General features: G+C 41.2%; 1 protein-coding gene across 1 annotated transcript in view; it reads left to right on the plus strand.

Annotated features, from left to right (window-relative positions):
* The window catches only part of PTGES3L (prostaglandin E synthase 3 like), a 62,614-nt gene that overhangs the window by 14,357 nt on the left and 21,996 nt on the right, over positions 1-26,261 (plus strand). The window contains exons 2-4 of the mRNA XM_089654883.1: positions 5,080-5,193; positions 12,109-12,175; positions 12,287-12,385. Of these exons, the coding sequence (XP_089511009.1) occupies positions 5,080-5,193; positions 12,109-12,175; positions 12,287-12,385 (280 nt within the window). The remainder of the gene's footprint in view (positions 1-5,079; positions 5,194-12,108; positions 12,176-12,286; positions 12,386-26,261) is intronic.

Consider the following 26,261-nt stretch of genomic DNA (forward strand, 5'->3'; position numbering starts at 1 on the left):
TTTCAGAATTCGACGCATGTATGGTCGGCTTTAGGGCTCTTTCACACAGAGTCTCTCCACTCTGATCAGCAGGCGACCTGTGAATGCTAATTGGGACAGGTCAGTTTTTTGACATGGGGAGGAGGTTGCACATATGCAGCGCCCACATTTCTTTGCATTGCACACATCAAATATTATCCCTGCTGCATGGGGGTGCCCAGCAACTGTGTGTAATGCTGGTGCAGGGTTAAAGAGGTTAAAACAGGTGGTGAGGGGGCTATATACTGCCTGTCAAATGCCTTCTGAAGATCTCTGAAATAGGGATTGTTCTTCAGTAGTCAATACAAGTGTAAATAAATCTTTAAAATAGATCTCAATATTCACTGAGAGTATTCTTTTGACTCTACAGATTGCATCATCATTCACCTTTAATTATGGTTGAACTGGATGGACTTTTGTCTTTTTTCAGCCAGACTAACTATGTAACTTGCAGAGTATTCTATAAATTGTGAATAGTGTACATGTGCCAAAAATATCTAATTGTAAATACAAGTTTTAATGGTGGATTCACTTTAACCACTTGCCAACCAGCCAATAGTAATTTTACTGCTGGATAGCGGTTCCCCTGGGCACCGTGGCGTACCTGTACATCACTGGGACCTTCCTTGTGTACAGGCAGGCGCCCCCCCAATGCTTGTGCTGGGGTTTGGCTCAGCACGAGTTTGTCAGCATGCTCAGAGTCAAGGATTTTGGCTGTGAAACTGCGAAAGACTGTGGACCAACCATAGCATGTTTGTAAACACAGCACACAGATCTGACTCTCTCTTTCTCCCTGATATCACATACTGTTCAGAGTTGAGTTCGGGGAGAAATGCCTGCCAGATCTGTGAGTAAAATGAGCACACATACACTTGTTATTCACATAGTTATCCCCCTGACTTTCCTCCTGATCACCCCGTCACCCAACCAATGTGTCACAGTCAGGGGTCTGGCTTGATGACCAGCAGCTATAGCAACTCCCACCAACCAGCAGGATAGGTATACAAGCAGGTCACCCTGGCAGATGATGGGGGCTCACCTGAGGCGTGGGGTCTAAGCACTTACTGGTATTCACCAGAGCTCCTGATGGTGCAGATGGGTTTTGCTGCGCGTCAGCACCAGGTTGTGGCCCTCAGGATTGCCCCACTAGGAGGTGAGCAAGCCATGGTCCAGTAGCAGATATAGCAGGTAGGGATCAAACAGAAGCATAGACAGTAAACAAACCAAAAGTTGGTAACAAGTGGTTGCAGGTTGGGATCAAGCAGTACAGTGGCTAAATGGTTAGCACTTCCGCCTGGCAGTACTAGGGTCGCTGGTTCAAATCACAACCTTGGCACCACCTGCCTGGAGTTTGCATGTTCTCCCTGTGACTGTGTGGGTTTCCTACGGGTACTCCAGTTTCTTCCCACACTCCAAAGACATGCTGGTAGGTTAATTGGCTCCTGTCTAAATTGGCTCTAGTATGTGTATGTATGAATGTGAGATGGGGACTTTAGATTGTACGCTCCTTGAGGGTTAGGGACTGATGTGAATGTACAATATATATATGTAAAGCGCTGCGTAAATTGATGGCGCTATATAAGTACCTGAAATAAATAAATAAGCAGAAGCACAGTCAAGGAACAAGCCAAAGGTTGGTAACAAGTGGTAGAGAAGGTATGGATGGCAACAAGAGAGATAAGAGCTAGATATTGGCTGGAGACGGCACAATAGGCTGGCAAGCAGGAAGTGCAGAGACATGGCTTAAATCAGGAAGTTCAAGGTTTAGAACAACCAAGGTCAAAGCAGGATTATTCAAGGAATTGTCCAAGAAGCTGTCCAGCATTCCAGGTGGTTCAGCAAGAAGAAACATTGCCAGACACAGCAGAGGTCCCAGGTTTGGACCCAGGCCCTGACTCAGTGTCATTAGTACAGTGTACAGTATGATCACTGTCAGTTAGCACCAGTACCTGATTGCCCGCCCCACTATACGTTGCTGTCCGTATCCTGGTCATGGTCAGAACAACTAGACTAGTGTTCCCAAAAACAAAGTGTGAGCAGGATCAGCCATGACTCACTGCCAGCACTTGCAATTAGCCCCAAATGCCCCCCCCCCTTCTTGCCAGACAAGTGCAGTATCAGTATAATTTTTCTGATTACTGCTACCTCAGATACATTGCCCTCAAAACAAACCACATTGTAAGCAAGATGAGGCCTGGTCTCTGCTAGCACTAGCAGTTAATTTTATTTCTAGCGTACAGGCGGTACCTGATTGCTAGCCAGGAGCTCTTTCTCCCATAGTCGCCACTAGGTATCTGTAAAGTTAGTGCCCAAAATGTAAAAAAAAAAGGTACTCTAGTGAGGAGGCGTACAGGATTCTGAGCATGACAAATGAGACTGAAGGGGAAGCCTCACTGTCAGAATCAGGCTCAGAATATGAACCTGTAGAAAGCAGTGGCACCCTGACAGGGAGCTCAGATGATGGTGAAGAGGTCCCTGCTTAAGTCAGGCGTATCCAACGCCATGTTGCCGAAGTGCTAGAAACACATCATTATGCTCAGTTACAGCAGTGTGCAAGTACAAGCACAGCATTACTTTTTTGGGGATCTGGCAAGCACCAGCAGCATAGTACATCCTGGCCTTTTAGACACTAGCCCTGCAGTATTGCATGGTGAAGTGGCAAGCACCAGCGGTGCAGTACACGCTGGTGAGGTGGCTAGCACTAGTAGCATAATGCAATCACAGCCACCAAGCTTTCGAGTACAGGCCCATAGCACCAATAGTAGCCTTCCAGGTGTGCTTTCAAACCCTTATTGGCTGCCTCCAGATTCAACAGCACCCATTATCCCCCCATTCTCAGTCCAGCCCGGGGTTCATGTGGAAACATCCAACTTAACAACGCCCCCTGACTTTTTTTTAGATATTTTTTACCATAAACCTCTATCATTTGGTTGTGGACCAAAGTGATATTTATGCCCAACAGTATTAGCTGAAATTCATACATTGCCCAAGGTATTTGCTGAGAGGCATGTGTAGGCCATGGAATATTTTATTTTTTGCCACAATTTTTCGAAAAATGCAAAAAAATAAAAATTTTTTTACACAACATTGTCATTTTAATGAGATATTTCTCACACATGCCATGGATATATGTGGAATTACACCACAAAACACATTCTGCTACTTCTCCTGAGTATGGGAATACCGCATATGCAAGACTTTTTGGCAGCCTAACCACATACAGGGGCCCAAATTCCAATGAACACTTTAGGGCTTTCAAGTGGGCGTTAATTAGGCATTGCATTTCCTGACTACCTATCACCTTTTTGGAGCCCTAAAACGCTAGGACAATATAAACACCACCCAAATGATCGCTTTTTGGAAAGTAGACACTCCAAGGTATTTGCTGAGGGGAATGTTTATTAAGATATTTCTCACACATGTCATGGGTATACGGTGCATTACACCCCAAAACACATTCTGCTACTGAGTATGAGGATACCATATGTGTGTGATATTTTGGTATCCTAGCAGTGAGCTAGGGACGTAACTTGCGCATTTGATTTGCGACTACCTATCACAGTTTTGGAGGTCCTAAAATGCTAGGATAGTACAAACACCCCCCAAATGACCCCTTTTGGAAAGTACACAGTCCCAATGTATTTGATGGAGGCATAGGGAGTATTTTACAGATCTAATTTTTTTGTCACAAGGGTTTGAAAAATGAAAAAATACATTTTCATTTTCTTTCTTCATTTTCCAAAAACGTGGCAACAAATGAGATCTGCAAAATACTCACCATGCCTCTTAGCAAATACTTTGAATTGTCTACTTTCTAAAAAGGCATCATTTGGGGGGGATGTTTGTACTATCCTGGCATTATAGGGTCTTTGAAACTGTGATAGGTAGTCAAGAAATCAAACGTGCAAGTTAGGCCTTTTTAAAGTCTGAAGGTGTTCATTAAATTTTGGGCCCCCATAAAAAGCTAGGCTCCCAAAAAATCCTCATACTTAGGAGAAGTAGTAGAATGTGTTTTGGGTGTAATGTCACACATACCCATGACACGAGTGACAAATATCTCAGTAAAGTGACAACTTTGTGTTTAAAAATGAAAAATTCATTTTCCAAAAACTTGTGACAAAAAACAAGATCTTCCAAGGACTCAACATTCTTCTCAATACATATATCGGGGTATTTACTTTCCAAAAAAGGGTCATTTGGGTGGGTGTTTGTACTTTCCTACCATTTCAGCACCTCAAGAACTGTGTTAGGCAGTCAGAAAATCAGACCTGCTTAAAAGCTGCATAAATTCCAGTGCATATATTCCATAGTTTGTAGACAGTATACCTTTCACACAAACCAAACAATATACACCTTTTGGGATTTTTTTTTTTACCAAAGACATGTAGCAGAATCAGGGACGGACTGACAACTCATGGGGCCCCCGGGCAATAGGGGATCATGGGGCTCCTGTGTCCTTGCCCAAACTCAAAAAAGCCTATGAAAAAGGTACCAGGGGCATCTCATGGGGCCCCCTACTGACCCTGGGCCCTCGGGCAATGCCCGAGTTTCCAAATGGTCAGTCTGCCCCTGAGCAGAATACATTTTGGGCTAAACCTATGAAGAAATTTTATTTTATTTTATATGTTTTATAGCAGAAGGTAGAAAATATATTTTTTTCACCATCATTTATATAATAAAAAAATAGAAAACCCAGTGGTTATGAAATACTACCAAAAGAAACTTCTATTTATGTGATGAATAGCAAAAATGATCTGGTCATGAAGGGGGTAAAACCTTCCAGAGGTCAAGTGGTTAATATTTATTGTCGTAAAACAAGTGTTGTTCAAAAATAATTATGGTAATGACAGTTGGGTTAAAGAGAAGAATTAATAGATGGAGGTTGTTGATGATTGGAGAACATAACATCACAGTTTTCAATAAGAGCAATCTGATGGAGAAATAGTATCTTGTTTGTTTCGTTTTCTGTGCATTTGTATCACACAAAAAAAGTAAATTTCACTTAGTGGACAGGATATTATTATACCCTTTCTTTTTCTAATGGATATGCTTGCTTTTCAGACAACACGCAAAAGTCTTGTGGTATGACCGAGTAAGGTATGTCTTTATGGAATTCTGCGTAGAAAACAGTCGAGATGTCAAGGTGGAAATTGAACCCAATAAAGTTATTTTCAGGTAATTTTCATGCTAATACATCAGGGGATAATACTCCTAGGGGAACCGTGTGTGCATTCAAACCAATAAATCGATATATTATTTATATCATAAACAGTGTAAATAAGTAAAGCCTAACTAAAGGCAAACCTTTTTTTTTTATTGCGGTCTGTGTCCTCATTAGGGAAAATCTCTCTATTTATCCTGTTTACCATTATTACTGAAAGTGATCAAAAACCCAAATTTTAAGCTGTCTCCAGAACAGTAATAGATGGGAAATCCTCCAATAGGGACACTAGTTCTGGTAACAAGCAGGGACTTCTTCACTTTGGAAGGATTTCCGCTTGGCTATGGGACAGGAAGTGAAGGGAAATCTTCTCAATGGGAAACGGATGGCCAAAAAAACTGATGGGAACGTAAACTCTCCCTTACTCTAAAACTGAAAAAAGTGTTGCCTTTAGTTCTACTTAAGTCTATTCAGAAATCCTTATTAGTTAATTATCCAATAACAGTCATCAAGAAATCATTACTAAAAAATATCATACGCATACATTTATGTTATAAAAATGCATTCCGTTCATCTTGGGAAACTCCTGAATTTTGGGTACAAGCTTCACAAGAATCACTTGAGTACTGTATGTTTGACTCTCCTCAATTCACTGAGCTTTTTCATAGTTCCTTGCCTAAAGTAGTATCATAGGGGGAGATTTGCTAAAGCTGGTTCACTCAGAATCTCATGCACCTGTGCATGGGAGCCAATCAGCTTCTAACCACAGCTTGTTCAATTAAGCTTTAGCAATACAATCTGGAAGCTGATTGGTTTCCAGAAGTGCACCAGCTTTAGTAAATGTTGCAGCCTCCTAGTTTAGCTAGGGGGAGCTAGACCCTAATGGTTAGTTAGGAGCTGATTAGAAGCTCAGGTGAGAAAGCCAGAGGGGTCAAATTCTGGTAAGGACTGAGAGACTCTGCAGGCCAGCCCCTCTGGAATTTCTCCCTGTTCTGAGGCTTTCAGAGGAGGGCCTTGGAGGCAGTGGGTGGATCTCTGTCTGTCTACACTCCTGAGGGACCTCGGCCAGACCCCAACAGGAAGCTTGGCAAGGGGCTGGGACTCCCTTAAAAGTGGAAGAGCCTGCTCAGTAGCAGGAATGTGGTGGTGGGAAAAGAGTGAGAAGCAGGAAGATGTGAGGCTGGAGGAGGAAGGCTGCCAGGTGGTCAGGTGGGATGGGTCCTGCCTGCGAGCCTGGAGCTGGAAAGGAGGATAACTCACAACTCACTGGTCCCCTGAGAAAGGACCACCTGTATGGCAGGGAAGGAGCAGCCCAGCTGATAGGCCTGCTAGCAGCAGCTGACCTGCAAGCAGTACAGAAGAGGATCTGAGTGAGTACACCTGCACCCCCTGGGCGGATAGGGTAAGGAGCAATCTGGTGGTGGGAAACCAGATCAGCCTTCTACTAGTGACTGGTATCCACTTAAAGGGACAGGAGCCAGATTCCCTGCTCAGGAAGAGAGTCTCCAGATTTCTGGGTGAAGAGGAGTTCATCTAAGGTCTCGGGTAGTACAACTGGAGCTGCTGGCAAGCCTTTCACCAGAGACTGTGTCAGAGGAAGAGAGACTGTGAATAGTTCAGTAAGTTGTCCTCAGATTTCCCATCCCTTGGGCATCCTATACACCCTTACCCCATCCAATTTTAATCCCCTCAGTAAAATAACAAAACCAACACTCAAGGCCTGATTTATGTATACGGATGGTGTGTGGAACATGCTAACTGGCTGTGCAGGACCATTGAGGGAACCAAGTTCATCAGCAACCCCCAGGGGATTAGTGCTACATAAATAAATCCCATAATTTCCATTGTTTTCACTTTAATAGATTACTAACCACTAATAAAACAATCTCTGTAAAGTACTACAAACAGATATTATCACCAGCACTGGGACCGGGTAGCTCAGCAATACTTCTGAACTTTAAGTTGGAAAGTGCATATTGAGCAGATCGAATGATCACCTTACTTGGAATACATGTCTCATTATTCCTCTCTCCACATCCCATCCTTCTAGACATAGCCGCAGTTAAATATTGTAGGAGGAGCAGGGGTGGGGCTTGCATTCTAGGTTCAGCTTCAGGGATGCCTGTGCCCTCCCCTGCCAGAATACACAGATGAGTGCTTGCAGCCATTGGTTTTCCAGCAAGAGCTGGTCTTTAGAACTGACAGTGGTATATATGTACTGAGAGATAGCTGGCTGACATTTGTACATTTAGTCAAACGAAATCTCCAAGAGATCAAGTAGCCAATTTAAAAAGTTAGAAACCAGCAAACTTCAGCCAGTCAGGATGGTGCTCTATGTTTCCAAATTTTATTTTACTGACATATGTACACGTAATTCAGAAAGTCAAAATAAAGTGTGTACGTGTGTAAAATATATTATGAAATCAGACCCAAGCAGTTACCATTTCCATGTGTATGTTGTGTTTTTTTCAATCCTCACATGTCCCCACATTACTGACCCCTGTGTACACACAGTGCTGACACATATGTTCTCCCACTCTCACAGCAATGACCCCTATGTCCTCCCAGTCTTACAGTACTGACCTATATGTTCTCCCAGTCTAACAGTACTAACCCATATGTTCTCCCAGTCTCACAGTACTGACCCATATGTTCTCCCAGTGCTGACCCATATGTACTCCCAATCTCACAGTACTAACACATATGTTCTCCCAGTCTCAGAGTACTGGACCATCTGTTCTCCCAGTCTCATAGTACTGACCCATATGTTCTCCCAGTCTCACAGTACTGGACCATTTGTTCTCCCAGTCTCATAGTACCGACCCATATGTTCCCGCAGTCTCACAGCAATGACCCATATGTTCTCCCAGTCTTACAGTACTGACCCATATGTTCTCCCAGTCTTACAGTACTAACCCATATGTTCTCCCAGTCAGGGGCGGACTGACCATTTAGAAACTCGGGCACTGCCTGAGGGCCTGGGGTCAGTAAGGGGCCCCATGAGATGCCCCTGGTACCTTTTTCATAGGCTTTTTTGAGTTTGGGCAAGGACACAGGGGCCCCATGATCCCCTATTGCCCAGGGGCCCCATGAGTTGTCAGTCCGCCCCGGCTCCCAGTCTCACAGTACTGACCCATATGTTCTTACAGTACTGACCCATATGTTCTTCCAGTCTCACAGTTCTGACCCATATGTTCTCCCAGTCTCACAGTACTGACCCACATGTTCTACCAGACTCACAGTACAGACCCATATGTTCTCTCACTCTCACAGCAATGACCCATATGTTCTCTCAGTCTTACAGTACTGACCAATATGTTCTCCTAGTCTCACAGTTCTGACCCATATGTTCTCCCAGTGCTGACCCATATGTTCTCCCAGTCTCACAGTACTGACCCATATGTTCTCCCAGTCTCACAGTACTGACCCATATGTTCTCCCAGTCCCACAGTACTGACCCATATGTTCTCCCAGTCTCACAGTACTGACCCATATGTTCTCCCAGTCCCACAGTACTGACCCATATGTTCTCCCAGTCTTACAGTACTGACCCCTATGCTCTTACACACACAAAAAAAACACAGCGAGGAAAAAACTCTTGTGACTGATTGAAGAAATCCTTTTTCTCTTAGGTGTCTAATAGTGGCTGGAGAAATAGTAGTCAGTAAATATATAATAAAATGCTCAAATACCTGATCACCAGAGGGCAGACATGTATAGTTTGTTATATTCCGAATCGAAATTCAGACAAAACGTTCAGTATTCAGAGATTTGGATGCATCCATTTCAATAGTAGTGAATTTAAACGAATCCAGAATAACTAAACTAATTTTTGTCTGAAACAATTAATTATTTGAGTAGAATTTGAAAACAAAATCGAAATGTACACATATTGCTGACTATTGCTGATTTCCTTCAAAGACTTTGGGGGTCATTTTATAAAACTGGAGAGTGCAAAATTTGGTGACGCTCTGTATAGAAACCAATCAGCTTCCAGGATTTATTGCCAAAGCTTAATTGAACAAGCTGACGTTAAAGGCTGATTAGCTACCATGGACAGCTGCACCAGATTCGGAGTGCTTCAGTTTTAGTAAATCTACCTCAGTGTATATTTGTGTACCTAAAAAAATTGATGTTGTTTTGAAGTCAAAGGGTATTCAAATATTGATTTGATTTAGATTTTTCTTGTGCTCCCTATGTATTTTTTAAATTGATAAAAATAAACAAGTAATATCTATATTTTTGAAAGCATTCATATGTTACACGATTTCTTCACACTTGCCTAAAATGTTAGCTCAGTACTGTACATAGAGACATCAAAATATTGAAGTCAGATATTGCTTTATAACTTAGAAAACATAGTCTGAATAAACTTTAATATTATCACAAAGAAGATTAACGTGTCAAAAATCAAACGGTCAATTTTTCTGGTGAATATTTTTAGCATCATTGTGTCCAGATCAACATAAATGCCTTATAACCTAGGACCCTTCAATTTTTTTATGTTACTTTTAATACTTTTTTTTAAAGGATTAAGCTGGTTATACGTGGTGGAATTTTCACATCAACACAGTCAGTGTGGTTGCAGAACACCCAGTGATGATTGTTAGCGACTGTCAGGAATGGACTCAACACTGGTGGTGGGACTCACCTGCCGTGTGGGCTGCAGTACCAGGGCTGACCAGCGGGTGCTCTCAGCAGCCAGAAGCTCACTCTTGCAATCAGCCAACACCTGGGGCTGATTGCAGGAGGTGTATTTAAGGAATGGCCAGACCTGCAGTCAGTGCCTTGGTGTATGTTTCCCATGAGCCCCTGTACCGGGTATCCTGTGTTCCTGCCTATCTGCCTAGTTGCTGACCCTGCTTTGATCCTGACCTCTGCTGACCGTCTCCTGTTGAACCCCTGGCTTGCCTCACCATCCTTCTGCCTGATCCTCTGTACCACACTGCCCGTGAGTTACTGAATCCGGCTTGTGACCCTGACTATTCTCTGCCTGCTCCTCCGGTACCTCACTGCCCGCACGTTGCTGACCTGGCCTGCCTGACTACGCCTGACACTACCCAGACGATCCATCCATCCCGCACGAATCCAGTCACTACTGTCCAAACCTGCCAGCCCCTTCACATTAGGCTTTCCCCCGGTACATACCCTCGGCGGACCCCTCTATCACAGTTGGGTGCACTCAGGGGCCGTGACCTGGTCTCAGTCCTGCGCCAAGTCCATCCCCACCATCAGGGGCTCTGGTGAAAAGGCAGACTGGGGCTTAGACTCCGTGCCCTGGGGAATCCTGGTCTGTGGGTCACTAGAGATCCCGCCGGGCGGTGCCTGACGGTACCTTACGGCCCGCCTGACCATTCCACCTCTCCAGCCCTGACTACGCCTGTGTTCCTGAAGCCTGCTACTTCCCTGTGTCAGTCCACACATTTCTGGTCACACCCCGATCCCTGACAGCGACCAGTGCTGTATTTTTTTGTAAAATGAATTGCATTTGGTGTATGGAACCCCCCCACTCCCCGAAATGGCCTGCTTGTGTGATTGGGTCATTGATTTTCTCAGAAGATACAAATCAGATTTTGGGCATCCTCTGCTGGGAGAACACCCAGTGATTATTGCTAGCGGTTATATCCGCTGGCAATAATCAAATGAAAAATGCTGGTTGTACTCAAGTCGCATCAACCCAAGCTGATTTTCCCCCCAACCCTATTCTGGTGGCAGTGGAGGTGAGCACAAGTGAAGGCATAACATGCTTTTAATGACTATACTCAGCACAATTGTTATGCTTGTGTGTCTTAAGGTATACAAAAAGGTAGCATCTTCTTCCTATATAGGGCGATGGGTTGACATTGGGTCTTGATCACCAGCCAGTAATTACTAATAGAGTGGTGTCTAATAATGTATCAAACTATGTTTTACTGTAAGATGTACATTGTGCTCTTTTTCTATGACAAATTGCAATAAAAAAATGGTTAAATATAAAAAAAAGATAATATCTTCGATCATGTGAGTTTCATGTTAGTAGTAGAATAGTAAAAACATTTTTATCCATCACATAAAGCTGCCGTCATCGTTTCCTATAGGAGAATTTAGTAGTATTTAGTGGTTAAAGGTTAACTCCACTTTCCTAGGAAAAATGGCAAAAAAAAAAATGAATATACCATATACAATTGCTACACAAGTCAATTTGTAATTGAATGTTATTAAAATTACCTTTCCTTTTCAATCTGCAGTGCTGTAATTTCCTGTAAAATTCAATTTAATATGTCAGTCTGGAGGCATTCTGTACACAGCCGTGTCCTGCATGTGTGATTGGCTCACTGATTTTCCCAGAAGTCTACACTAAGATAAGAGTCAGATTTTGGACATCCTCTGCAACAAAATTTAGATTTCCAAAGGGAAATCAGGTCTAAAGGAATTCAGATCCTACCACTTTCCGTATTAGTACCCTGCAAGTGCAGTAGCTGATTGAGAATTATAAAATCACTCCCATTCACTCTGCACATGGACACAGACAAACAACTATATCTTTAGAATAACAAAAGGTAGGAATGTACATAGACCACTCAGGGGGTGTTTTATTTTCAACAAAAGTGGAGTTAACCTTTAAATGCCCTTTTACCGAATTAAAAAAAAAAAATCAGATAACAAATATTCCTTCCTAGCTGATCACCAGTATTGGTTTAGTCTTTCTTCATCTAATAACCTTGGACTCCCAAAATGTGAGATATGCTGTTAGGGGTACCCCATCCAGCTTTACTCAATTTTTTGTCTTCGTATTGCCTTTGTCTTCTGTTATTGTCTGTATTTTTTGCTTTTTCTAATAATAATAATAATAATAATAATAATAACATAGAGAGAATCACTTGGGAAGTTGGAGAGTGCTTCAGTGGTGATATAATTTGATGGCTAATAATGTTTATTTTGCTTCACAGCTGTTTAAATGAAGATAATGTTCAAATGTACAATGAATTCGAGTTATTTGACAAAATACAACCTAAAGTAAGTGTCCATATCAATTATTTCTTTAGCTGGTGATTTATCAATGTCAATTTGCAAACTTTTATGTGCTCATAATTAAGCAAGATTTCTCAGTGAACCCTCTCTCCTCAGGATTCTAGGGAGAAACGTTCAGATCGATCAATTACTTGCTTCCTGAGGAAGTGGAAGGAAAAAGTGGCTTGGCCAAGGTTGACCAAGGACAATAACAAGGTGGTGTATATACATTTTGTCTGCCTAGATAAATAATTGGTAATAACCTGCAAAGTTTTAGTATAAAGAATACATTTAGCATGGTTAACTGTTAGTAACCAAGGAAATATCCACATGGTTACTGACTCTCGAAAACACCATATAAATCTATGCTAAAAGCTGGACAAAGTAAAAAATATAGCTAAACTTTATATTTTTTATATTTAATAATAAGGTCAAGAGATTGTTGGAATAATTTAGTCAACGAGCTTCAGGTTTATATTGACCATGAGTTGGCTAGTACATCCGCCTGGACCTCTGGCTTTTGCAGCCAATAGTCATTCATTTACTGGTGATATCACTACTGCTACTAAATGACAACTCAGGGCTGCCACCAAATCATTAGTTGCTAGTACCCAAGCAGCCACCTACACCATAACAGTTAATGATGATGTGTAGCCTTGGCTGCCTATGTACTGGCAACCAATGAGGCTGTGTGAGCTGCAAGCTTCATTGGTTGCTAGGATGCAGCTGCCTACACAATGTTATTTGTTGCTAGGATGCAGGGGGCTACCAACATCCTAGCAACCATTGATCTTGGTAACATTCAGCTTGTTTCAAATACAAATCTCAGCCAAAGGGTATCTTGAGTGACTTCATTGACCATATATGATTACGATGACCATATGTGGTCAATGACATCAGCCTGCAATCCTGGTCCCCTGAAAATCCATACCAGACCCCTTCCTTGTTTAGACTTGGGAAGTGGCTTTTCCGGAATAGCTTGCTGTCAATGGGGAATTGTTTATCTAGTCTTGGACAGCAGATGCAGTTTTTTAAGTTCAACCATGGGGAACAGCAAGAAACAGTAGTCTTAATTAAAAAAAATAAATAAATAAAAAACACCAAAGAATTGCTCTTAATTCTGATTTGTAAGCTCCACCTGGCAACATGTTTGCTGATAATATGCAGATTCAAAGGTCAATATTTCAGTGTAAATTTAAGGAGGGAGCTGGAGTCCCACAGCAATCCTTCACAATGCTTAAAGTGATTGTAAATGCTATTTTTTTAAAATAACAAATAGGTTTATACTTACCTACTCTGTGCAGTGGAATTGCACAGAGCGGTCCCAAACCACCTCTTCTTGAGCCCCCATCTACACTCCTATTCTCCTTCTACCTGGCAAGTGCCCCCATAGGAAGCCTCCTAGAAAATGGAGTTCCGCCTTCCTTAACATTGATTGGCATTTAGGCCTCCTATAAATAAGTGAGCTGGTCACCAATCGCGATTACCCTGAGGAAGTGACGTGAAGATAGTGACGCAACGCGCTGGTACGCGGTGATGTAGTTCCGGTACACGGTGACGTACATCCGGTGTGGACGCCATCTTAGCACACCCATTTCCTGAAACCATGCAGTACACCATAGCATGAGGTTCAGAAGCATTTGTGTTGCTGTTTGCAAGTGAGTGGGCATTTTATATTATTAAAATAAACACATATTACTTAAACCTACTACACTATGGAGGATCTTTTGTTTCTAATCATGGTCCGGATGGGAGAGTATACAATTTAGTGGATACTTATATCGGGAGAGGACCGGAGAAGCGTAAGTGCCACCTGAGAGGGAGATTACTGTTGGATACCATCTAGTAACCTGATACTGCCTGTGAAAGATCCTGGGGTGATCCTGAAAGCGAGGTGGCCCAGTGGGTCGCAGAAAGGAGGTGAGGGGGCATTTTAGCCACTGAGGATTCGTACAGCTGGTGTGAATACACGTTCACCTTATCACTTTGCATGGAATTTAATTTTATATATGTTGGAGCACAATTCATCTGAGATTTTTTGGACATTTTGAGATTTTTTTATTTTATGTTTATCTGTCACTGATTATTTTTGTCATTTAATGTTGAGTGCTTGTATAAACACTGGTCACTTTGTGTGAGGAGGTTATTCCCCCGTATTAGGGGAATCACAGATATTTTACACTAGTAGGGATTTGGGTTGTTTATTGGAATTATATTTTTCTGGGTAGAGATTATCCTAGTCATTTGTGTTGACTTGTTTGTTTGCACTTCATGAGGCCTTGGAGAGGACCTCACAACACATTATTGGGCATTATAGAGTTGTTTGGTGCCAAATAGATCCGCATTGGATCTTATCACCATAGTATTGTTTTTTGCATGTTTATTATATTTATATATTTATTTATCTATTATTACTTATTTAGGTACTAATAATTATATTGTAATTTTATGATATAGCGCTGCACTATTATTATTATAATCAACTTGATGGCTTGTGATGGAATTTATTACTAAGCCATGCTATGTAGAGCCATGCCTTGACTAGACTGCAATTGTACCATGTTCAGTAAAGCAATTTAAACTATATTTTGCCCTTGGAGTGCATTCATTGGCCAGCATTAAAGTATGCAGAGAGAGAGAGAGCGTGTGCTCTGCTTTTGTCTGCCTGCAGAAGGTGCCTAGTATCTGGAGGCCTTAGGAGTGAGGGTGTGAAGCACACAGCCAGGAGGGTGGATCAAGGGTCCATCTTCACCCACCACCTACACATTGGGGACAGTCTTCAGGCAAAGTCCTGGTTTTGCCCAGAAGGTTAGTGTCACGCTGGGGGTTTTGCTTGACTGCTCGCTATGTCCACAAGCGGTGCAGCCTGCCACTCACCACAAGTAGAGTTGGCTCTTTAATTAGGCAAATTAGGCAGTTGCCTAAGGCCTTGCACTCACAGGGGCCTCATGGCCAACTAATTTGCCCAATGCAGTGTTTCCTAACAGGGGTTCCGTGGCGATCTACCTATCAGTCACAGGCAGCTGACAGGTAGATCACATGGACACAGGTGCAGGAAAGTGGCTGGCATACTATTGGCTTTAGCGTGCTGTTCCCTGCCGGCCCCTCCTGTCCATCCTGGGTGCTTGTATGTGACATCATCTGGGATGGACAGGATAGAAGGAGGGGCCGGCAGGGAACAGCACACCACTGGAGGACTGTTGAAAGCCGCCTCTGAAGCCAGGTAGAAGAGGAAAGCTGTTACAGTAGTGTGCCCAGCTGTGTCCCCCACACTATGCCTAACAGTCTGTCCCATACAATGTGCTCTGTCCCATGTAATGTGCTCTGTCCCATGTAATGTGACCTGTTCCTTGTAATGTGACCTGTGCTCTGTCCCATGTAATGTGCCCTGTCCCATGCTATGGGCCCTGTGCTTTGTCCCATGTAATGTGCTCTGTCCCATGTAATGTGCCCTGTACCCTGTCCCATGCAATGTGCTCTGTCCCATGCAATGTGCTCTGTCCCATGCAATGTGCCCTGTCCCATGCAATGTGCTCTGTACCATGTAATTTGCCCTTTGCCCTGTCCCATGTAATGTGCCCTGTCCCATGCTATGTACCCTGGGCTCTGTCACATGTAATGTGCTCAGCCTCCATGTAATGTGCCCTGCTCCCACATAATGTGCCTTGCCCTCATGTAATGTGCTCTGTTCCCACATAATGTGCCCTGCCTCCATGTAATGTGCCCTATTCCCACATAATGTGCCTTGGCCTCATGTAATGTGTCCTGCTCTTGTGTAATGTGTCCTGTTTCCACATAATGTGCTCTGCTTCCATGTAATGTGCCCTGCTTATCTCTCATGTAGTATGCCCTCCTGAGCCCCAGTACCCTGCCCTGCTGCCCCCACACACACTGTCACACACTGTCTATCCCAAGTTGGAACCAGAATGCAGCATCACTGCAGAAAAAGCACAAGGTTCATATTAAATAGGTATGTTTTCTTACTTGTTCTTTTATTTAATAGTATTTGGAATTGGTATTATCAACAGCTCATGGATTATGTTCCGTGAGCTGTAGATGTGAACATTATTTCAGGGCTTCCCCAAGATCTCAAACTTTTTGCCAGGAGTTCCTCGAAGATAAAGTTGAGAAACACTGGCCTACCACATTACCACAAATTCGAGGGACAGGGGACCTTAATGCTGCTGTGCTCAGGCAGTGCTAATAGCCCTGTCACATTCACCTTTCAAGTAACCCTTCTGGAGCTCTGTCCACCAGCCAATAAGGAGTGATGCTGCGTCCGCACACGTTACCCCTCTCATCTACAGTATTATCAATGCTGGGCCTATAAGAGGGACTCTCCACAGGACAGCATTATCAGTGAGGTAGATGAGGGGTTAGTGCAGTCACAGCAGTGTGGCATTTGGCATCTCATGTCTTGGCCTGCGGTTGCCAATGATTGCCTTACCCATCCCCCAGCTAGTTTTCATTGCTTGAATTATTTTTCCCATTATGGGAGTGAGTGGGGCCCCATGTCTAAGTTTTGCCTAAGGCCTCACAAAGCCTAGAGCCACCTCTGACCACAAGTTATACTGTTTAAAAAACCAAAATGGTCCCTACCTTAGACAAGAATATTGCTGTCTTATACAACCAATCAGATCAGAGGGTATTCCAAGTTAAGAGATAGTATTATTGCCTGAATGGGGTCTGCCTTATCTGCTCAGGCTAACCCATAAAGTGTCACAGCTGAGAGGCAAAAAGAGCACATTTTAGCATGGGGCACAGCTAATCCACCGGCATCTTTCACAAGTTGGAGAGTGATCTGCTTGGTACGAGGGAATTCCTTTCTCCAAATGAGGTCCCTGAAGAGGGTGGCTATTTGCTGTTCCACTTTTGTGATATCCAAACAAGGAAATTGTGTAAGATATAAAATAATTGGAGTGCCCATATCATTTTAATTATACTTGAATGACCTATAACTGGTAAAGGTAACCTACACCAGTTAGTAGATTTCTGCTTAAGCCTAACTAGCAGTGGTGTTAAGTTTAAATATGGGTACTCAATGACCCCCGGGATAATAACTCCTAAATATTTGAAGGAATTGACAATTTTGATTTTGGAAGCTATAGGGGTTAACTCTTGTTCCAATGGGTCTAGAAGGGGCACGACAGACTTGTCCCAATTGATTCTAGAGCCTTAGTGTCTGTGAATTTAGTAGAGAGAAATCCCAATTGATCCTTATGGATAGGTTTAGGCATACATTTTGTAAGTCTATTAGCTAAAACGTTGGCTAGTATTCTTACATCTGTGCTAAGAAGTGATAAGGACCGATGTAATTCATGGTATTAGGCATCTTGCCCAGTTTAAGTTTCCTCACTATAATCGCTTCCTGCATAAATTCAGGAAGGGAGCCCTGGGAAAATGCTTCTTTCACCATTTCTAGTATCCAGGTAGTAATATATGAGCATATCCTTTAAATATTTTAGTAAGTAAGCCATCAAGGCCTGGGGTTTTGTATCAGATAAATCTGCCACTGCCTCCATATTTTCCTTCATTGCAAATGGGGAATCAGTCTGATTCTCTATAGGGTCCTTAGTTTAGGAATAGTTGGGTTGTATAAGATATGTTCTGCTAGCTGATTAGGACCCTCAAATTTTGTTCTGTACCAGTCTTGATAACATTATCTGAAACAGGACAAAATACTTGTTGTATCTGTAAGGATCTCTGCTTGAGTATCAGTAATTGAGGTAATTGCAGGAAAGTCTTATTGGGACCTTGCTATAACTGCTAATAAATGCCCCATACTTTCCCCTTCTACAAAATCTTTTTGTTATTGAAAAAAATTTCCTTTGTTCTTCTTTTTTCAGGGCTTGGTGTTTTTTTTTTAAATTGTTGGGCTGTCTCCTACCTATTCTGATTGGAGGGATTAGGGTCTGCAATAAACTGTCTTTCTGCTTGCACCTCTTTCATTGATGTTTCTTTCCATTGTCTATTAGAAGATTTAACTCTGGATATATGCTTTATAAGTATACCTTTCATGGCATCCCAGAGTGACATTCAGGGGTGTATTTACCACAAGGCAAACAAGGCATTTGCCTAGGGCGGCACTTCTTCAGGGGGGCAGCACTGTCCCTCAGAAGAAGGGAAGGAAGAAGAAACACACATGGCATGATTACGAGGTGGGATCCGAGAGGGGCTGTGGGCTGCTTGATGTTGTATGCAGAGCCCGACTCTCATTCCTGGGGATGTCCAGAGCTGTGGAGGTGAATGTCATTTCTTATTCGACAGGGGGGGGGGGGTTGGGGATTGGCCAGTGTATGGGGGGCGGTGGTAGTGAAAAGCTCTCTCAGGTGGGGGGGCAGGGCTGTTGTTGGCCAATGTCAGCCTCTCTCTGCAGGGGGGAGGGGAGGGGTGTTGGTCGGTGTCAGGCTCCTTTCCGTGGAAGGGGGGTGGTGTTAAGTGGCCAATTTTTGTGTTGCCTATAGGGCAGCACAAAACGTAGATACACCACTGGTGACATGCTAGATGCAGAACCTTTATTCTGCATGAAAATCGCAAGAGTTGACATAATCATTTTTGGTTCCATAATTAAAGGATAAGTTCACCTTTGAAACATGTTACAATTCCACCCCTTTTTAAGGTGGAACATGTAACATGTTCCCAATGCCCCCTCCCTGTGACAGAAGTACGGCGAGAAGTTCCCAGTAATACCTGTCAGATTTAAAAACAGCATAGCTGTGCAGGGCTTCACCCACAAAGCCATGTCATTCATTCAGAGAGTTCTGTGAATGAATGAACTACAAATCTTGACAGCCTTAGCGGCTGTTGGCTTTTAGTCTTCAATGAACTGCCATGGCACTGTGGAGCACTGTAGTAGTTCATTGATTCTTCAGGTATGGGGAAGCAGATATTCTGACAGTCTGCAGGAGACCTGTATGGCACCAGAGATCTGTTGATTGCTGGTGCAATGCTTTACTGCAGACAAAAATAATAAATGCACATTTTGTTTACCTGCAAAAAAGTGCACTTATTATTTTTTGGCAAAAAAGTGAACTTATCCTTTAACCTCCTTAGCGGTATTCCTAAGTGTAGCTTGGGGTAAAATTTCTATACCAAGAGCGGTAACCCTGAGCTACACTCGGGCTTACCATGCGGCGTTGCTCTGGGGGTCCCTGCAGCACTTACTTTGTCCTTCGCTCCCACGATGTGTCCCCTGCCGGCATCCGGCTTCTGTGTTCCAGTCCCTGTGACGTCGGGACGTACGGGCGCCGGAACCGGCGGGAAATTTGAAATTTTTTAAAAATTTCATTTTTTCTGTCATTGCTGTTTCGATGCATTTCACATATATTTTGTCCCTACTGCTTTGTCCTGTGCCCTGCCTGCATTTTGAATGTTCTTTCTGCCTGGAAACTTAGAAAAGTCCATGGCATCCAAAAAGGGTCCCTTTACGTCAAAAGCGGTTTTAGAACAGCGATAGTAAATCAGAACCACTTGCAGAATTGAGTGATAATGATTCGTGGGGAAATTCGTCATCAGACACTGAAAACGATTTTGCGACTTTGCTCAGCGATGTGCGAATTTGCCTCTGTATTTCAAATTTCAGTGTTTTTGGTTTGATTATATTATTGAATTAAATTTATTATTATTATATTATTTTTTTTATTATTATTTATTAAATTATAATTTATGATTTCGTGTTTCAAATTTTATCCTACCCGGGATGTTTAATAGACTCTTGTTCGTACAGATTTCAGTGAGTTATTCCTAAAAATTACAGCCTACAATAAAAAACTACATATTTCCATGCAAAAAAATGGTACTGCTTTCAGCACAAAAAATCGGAAAGAATCATACCGCCAAGGAGGTTAAATTGAACAAGAATATGTTGACCTTCCAGGATATGAGTCCCTGTAGGTGATGTTTATAAATGCTAAATATTGAGTGGAGAATGATGTGAAAGGCCCCTTGGACCTTAATAGGAGGACTGTCCGAGGGAGGACACCAGCTGTGCATAGGGCTAAATCTATATGAGAAAGGGATTAGTACATCCTAGAACAACATGAGTAAGTAAGGTCACCTGGATTTTTCACTCTCCAAACATCATATAAATCCAATTCTTTCAATTGTCTAGCACCAGTAGAATTTCCTTGTATTCCCCAACCTATGACTCTGTCGAAATCTGGATTCAGCCACCACCAGAATGGTTGGCTATGGTGCCATAAAACTAGACAATTTCTAATTTTACATGGTTTGGGGACATAAATATTTGCCAACATATATTGTTTATCTGCTGATGCAAACAGTAGAAAAACATATCGACTTTGTACATCCAACTCTGCTCCTGTACAGAAGAACAGGTCTGAGGACTTAACTAGGATACTCACACCCTACGCATATGTAGAGTGAGTGGATTGATATTGAAATTTAAAAGTGGAGCTGTGAAACAGCATAGTTTTCTCTTCCTATACTAAAGTTGGATCATTGGACAATGCATTTAAAACAGCATGCTGTTTACAAGAATCCCTCAAACACCTCATGTTTGAAATTTAGATTTTTAGTTTCCAATAGTGTGTATTTGTTTTATCATAGAAAAAGGTGTTACAAAACAGCCCAATCGAATAATACATCCATTTCTCAACAAACTGCAGCCTATCTGGGCTGGTAAAAATAACGTACAATAAGCAACAAGCTAAGACAATCATCAGTCATTAATAGCAAAATGGGGTCCCACTGGGACTTGAAAACACGAGGTCAACAACAAAAAGAAAAAAAACTAAAAAGAAAACTTTTGTCGGACCAAGTGTTGGAGGCAGCCACAGCTTGTATGGCGTGTCGGGCTTCCTCCAACTCTCTTCAGACAATGAGGGAGGGGAGCCCCTTATGGCCTTGAGCTAACTATATCCAAAAAAAGGAAAAAAAAAAAGAACAAAATAAAGGGGAGGAAAAAAAAAGGAGAGAAAAGTGTAAGAGAGTGAAAAAGAGAGAGGGGGGGGGGGGGGGACATAGGAGAGGAAAGATGAAAAGCAGAGTGTGGGATGTAGGATTTGCAGCCTCTATGGGTTCTACACATTACCCACAGTCCGACCTAGTAGGGTTCCAAGTAGGGGACTGACAACTCATGGGGCCCCCGGGCAATAGGGGATCATGGGGCCCCTGTGTCCTTGCCCAAACTCAAAAAAGCCTATGAAAATGGTACCAGGGGCATCTCATGGGCACCCTACTGACCCCGGGCCCTCGGGCAGTGCCAGAGTTTCCAAATGGTCAGTCCGCCCCTGGTTCCAAGAGATATTTCATCCAGGAGTCCCAAGTTTTCTCAAAACAAGCCACCCTATCATGGAGAATAGTGGTCAGATGTTCATTGACCATTATCCAGGTCAGCTTGGCCCTTAAGAGGTCAAAGGGAACCATGGGGAATCTCCAAGATCGCACAATGCATATTCTGGCAGCAGTAAATGAAATTTTGATTTTTAACACAAAAGTACACCTTGCTCAATACATGTTAAAGGGAACTCTGATACCTTTTCTTGTTCGACTGCTGTTACACTCATCTAGGTCTGCGATGACAACTCTAAAAGTATAGGAAAAGAAAAAAAAGAGGTTTTGTGTCTATGGATACAACAAAAGACCTAATGTATTTAAAAGTACAGTTATCTTTGAATGAACCTTTTGTAAACATGGGCAAACCTGATGAAGCTCTGTACATTCTTTTAGTCGATAGGAGCAGGCTACTTGATAATAGTGATAGCAAAAAGTCCATTTACTCCACTCACTGACAGCTGCTACACTGATTAGATTTTCTATGGCGCCTTCATTTGGTCTTTTTGTACATGATAATAGTAAAAGCATTGAGTGGTTTCATGGAGTTAATGTGATGGAGATAATGAGGCCAAGGAACCAGATAGGTTGTTTTACAAAGTAACATTTTCTTAGCTGGGCACAGTGTCTGCTCTGACACAATATACCCAATATAAATGCATTAATGGTCTGTGGAAAGCAACTAAGTAGCAATAAAACGCAACAAATAAAAAGCTCAGCTCTTGCAGAACATTAAGTCCCTTTCGGTGTGTGTATATCCCTTTGGAAGAAAAATATATTTGAAATATATTTTTAAAATATTCTTTCCAAATATATTGCCATATATTTGAAATGCTACAATTTTGGCCATATTCAATATGTTTAAAAATAAATAAATACATATATATATATATATATATATATATATATATATATATATATATATATAGCATGTTGAAATGCATTTTTATTACAGAATACATAAAAAATATTTTTAAAAATACATTTCAAATATACTGTATGGAGATAGAAAAAACACAGCGCCCAGGACCAACTCACTAACACCCTCTTTAAGTGAAATGCCGCTGTGCACAGGTATAAAAACCAAAAAAATTCCTTTTCAAATATAAAAATCAGCGCAAAACACAAACTATCTCAGACCAATCAGTGTAAGTGAACAATAATAAATAATAAACATATACTTTGGTATAAATGTAAAAAAATAAAAAATCCAGTGATACATATAAAAAATATTTTAACAAAAATTCAAGTGACCCATACAAAGAAAAAGTCCAGTGACACATATAAAAAAAAGAAGAAAGAAAAGTCCAGTGCCCCAAAAAACTTTTTCCTTTGATTGAAAATCTTCAATGCCTATAGTGATCCTTCCACCATCCACCAGTGCAAAAACCAACATGAACCGCACTCACCAGATATTTGGTGAGTATAACACCTTTCAGGATTATTGAGATTATTGATTATGGTGAGTGCGGTTCATGTTGGTTTTTGCACTGGTGGATGGTGGAAGGATCACTATAGGCAATGAAGATTTTCAATCAAAGGAAAGTTTTTTGGGGCACTGGACTTTTCTTTCTTCTTTTTTTTTATATGTGTCACTGGACTTTTTCTTTTTTTTATGGGTCACTTGAATTTTTGTTAAAATATTTTTTATATGTATCACTGGATTTTTTATTTTTTTACACTTATACCAAAGTATATGTTTATTATTTATTATTGTTCACTTACACTGATTGGTGTGAGATAGTTTGTGTTTTGCGCTGGTTTTTATATTTGAAAACAAATATACTGTATGTCTTTAAAAACACAAATCTACATTTTTGGCATGCATTTACAAATATACGTGAACACATATGTTAAAATTACTTTTTTAATTGTAATTTTAACATATGTAACATATAAAAAAGTCATTTTAACATATATTTTTACATATATTTGTAAATGCATTCCAAAAATGTAGATTTGTATTTTTAAAGACATAATGAATATTTGAAATGTATTTTTAAAAATATTTTTCATATAGTTTGTAATAAAAATGCATTTCAACATGCAATATATATATATATATATATATATATATATATATATATATATATATATATATATTTGAATATGGCCAAAATTGTAGCATTTCAAATATATGGCAATATATTTGGGAAGAATATTTTTTAAATATATTTCAAATATACTTTCTTCCATGTGGGTATGTACAGTATGTGTAAGTTTATGTATATATATATATATATATATATATATATGTATTTCTCACTCATTTCTCACCCCACCCTGTATTTGTCAACAAGATTACATTCAGTCACACAGGGAAACATGTAGTAAGGACAGAACATGTTTATGTGCTTCTTCAAACGAGCTTGAACAGCTTGAAACCCCAGTCTGCTTTGAAATCTTTGCCTGGGAAAGCCCTTACTGATGCAGTATAAAAACCTTGTGTGCTCAGTCTTGCCATGGTGTATGACCTGTGACATGAAACGGTCTTCCACAACCTCATCTTAGTAGCAGAGTTTGGCTGTTCCTCACTCAGTATTTGGTGTAATCAGTTAATCATACACTTGATACTAATCCTAGAAACCACTATAAATGGCCCTCCCCAAGCAGGATTTTGCTAAGTGGAAGAGTTTCATAATAGAGTGGGTTTCATAATAGAATTGGCAGTGCCTCCACCCAGGAGAGGGCCTCTGTGAACAGAAAGGGTTAATCAATTATCTAAACAAAGTGATTGAGATCAGCATAACTATTGCAATCTGCATGTAACGTTAACCATAACCATATAGATGTACACCATTATAGAAGTATTACAAGCTTTATATAAGAAGAAATTGATAACCTTACAAAAAAATTGCAACACCTCAACCTATATTTAGCCTTTGCAGTAAGGTGCACAAGGAAAGGCAACACACATCACAAGCAAACAAAAGATTTCTCAGCACACTTACCAGCTAGCCTTCAAAACAAACAAATTGATAGTGTCTATCAATTCACATTAAAAACAGAAGGTTTTGTTTGCCTGCATTTGAAAATATATGCATAATCTACAGTGCCCACGTCAAGCCTTCTCTGTGTACTGTGGTCCTATCTCTATAATTTTCCGAGTCTCCCAAGTTGGAGCACAAATAGTAGTAGACGGATTAAGGGCAGGTGTGCCTGAAGGGAGTCCACCCCTCCTTAAAGGAACAGGGATGCACGTGACACCGAGCAAGAGCACAATAGCAGCTAATGGCATCCATTGTGTCCCCACGCCAAATTCAACCAACTGTGCAAAAACATGGGAGCTACCCCAGTCTATAACTACTAGCCATTGTAGTATGGTGTATGTGGAAGGGCAACACACATCACAAACAAATGTCACGAGCATCCCTGTGTGTGAGTGGGCTCCCTCCAGGCACACCTGCACTCAGTCTATCCACTGCTATATATATATATATATATATATATATATATATGGAATTTCATTTTTATCTACAATAAATGCTGGTTTTTATCTTTCAAATGTGAGTGGTCTGGCTTAAAGTAGATTTTAAGTAAGAGTCATAACAGTATCACACTATTGGTTTTTTTCTTCCTGGAACTTGGTGGAGTTGGCGAGGGGAACAAATGGAGGAATATCCATATCTCTGAGGTGGAAATAGTGGAGGTCATAAAGGGGGTTCAGGAGCCCTAAATAATCCTGAAAGGCGATATACTCACCAAATATCTGGTGAGTGCGGTTCATGTTGGTTTTTGCACTGGTGGATGGTGGAAGGATCACTATAGGCATTGAAGATTTTCAATCAAAGGAAAAGGTTTTTTGGGGCACTGGACTTTTTCTTTCTTCTTTTTTTATATGTGTCACTGGACTTTTTCTTTTTGTATGGGTCACTTGATTTTTTGTTAATATATTTTTTTTGTTTTTATATGTATCACTGGATTTTTAATTTTAATATTTTTTTTGACACTTATACCAAAGTATATGTTTATTATTTATTATTGTTCACTTACACTGATTGGTGTGAGATAGTTTGTGTTTTGCGCTAGATTTTATATTTGAAAAAAATTTTTTTGGTTTTTATACCTGTGCACAGCAGCATTTCACTTAAAGAGGGTGTTAGTGAGTTGGTCCTGGGCGCTGTGTTTTTTTTCTATTTGCATTCAATTATCAGCAAAGGGCCTGATAGGAGTCCTGGTGGTATTGTGCACATGTATATGTATGTAATTATTAATAGAGATTCCTCCAGATGAATGCTGCAGCAAAGTCCAGTTTCTGGGGCCCTTGAGGATGATGTGGCATCTGTCATTGCTTCAGAGACCTGAAGACAAGATCAACGATCACAGGGGCGTCCTCCAACTGTTGACTGACCAGCCTGGAATGGAACTTCTCACCAGCATGAACTGTGGTGTAGCACTAGAACTCAGGGTCAGCCTATCTACTCTGTGCTTTAATTTTTCTCTAGTAGTTTCTAAAATAACAAGAGTGGTTTATAAACTCTATTGCCTTAAACAGGTTCGCTTTCTAATATGTGTGATGATCACTACACACATACAGTAGCACAGACCTAGCTATCGGGCACTGTGCACATGAAATACTAACAAAGACAGGGCAGAGATACTCTGTTTGTCACAACAAGGATATATATATATATATATATATATATATATATATATATACACACACAGTCAGCATCTGAAGTTAAGCTATTAGATAACAGGAATGTTTGCATAATATGTTGTTGTTTCTTCTGGCTTGGAACATAGACAGGACATGCGGCTGAGACTTTCTCTCTCTCTCCTTCTATCTCTCTACACT

This window comes from Staurois parvus, unplaced genomic scaffold, assembly GCF_062004578.1.
Source record: "Staurois parvus isolate SC_StPar_1 unplaced genomic scaffold, SC_StPar_1.0 ptg000813l, whole genome shotgun sequence".
NCBI lineage: Eukaryota > Metazoa > Chordata > Amphibia > Anura > Ranidae > Staurois > Staurois parvus.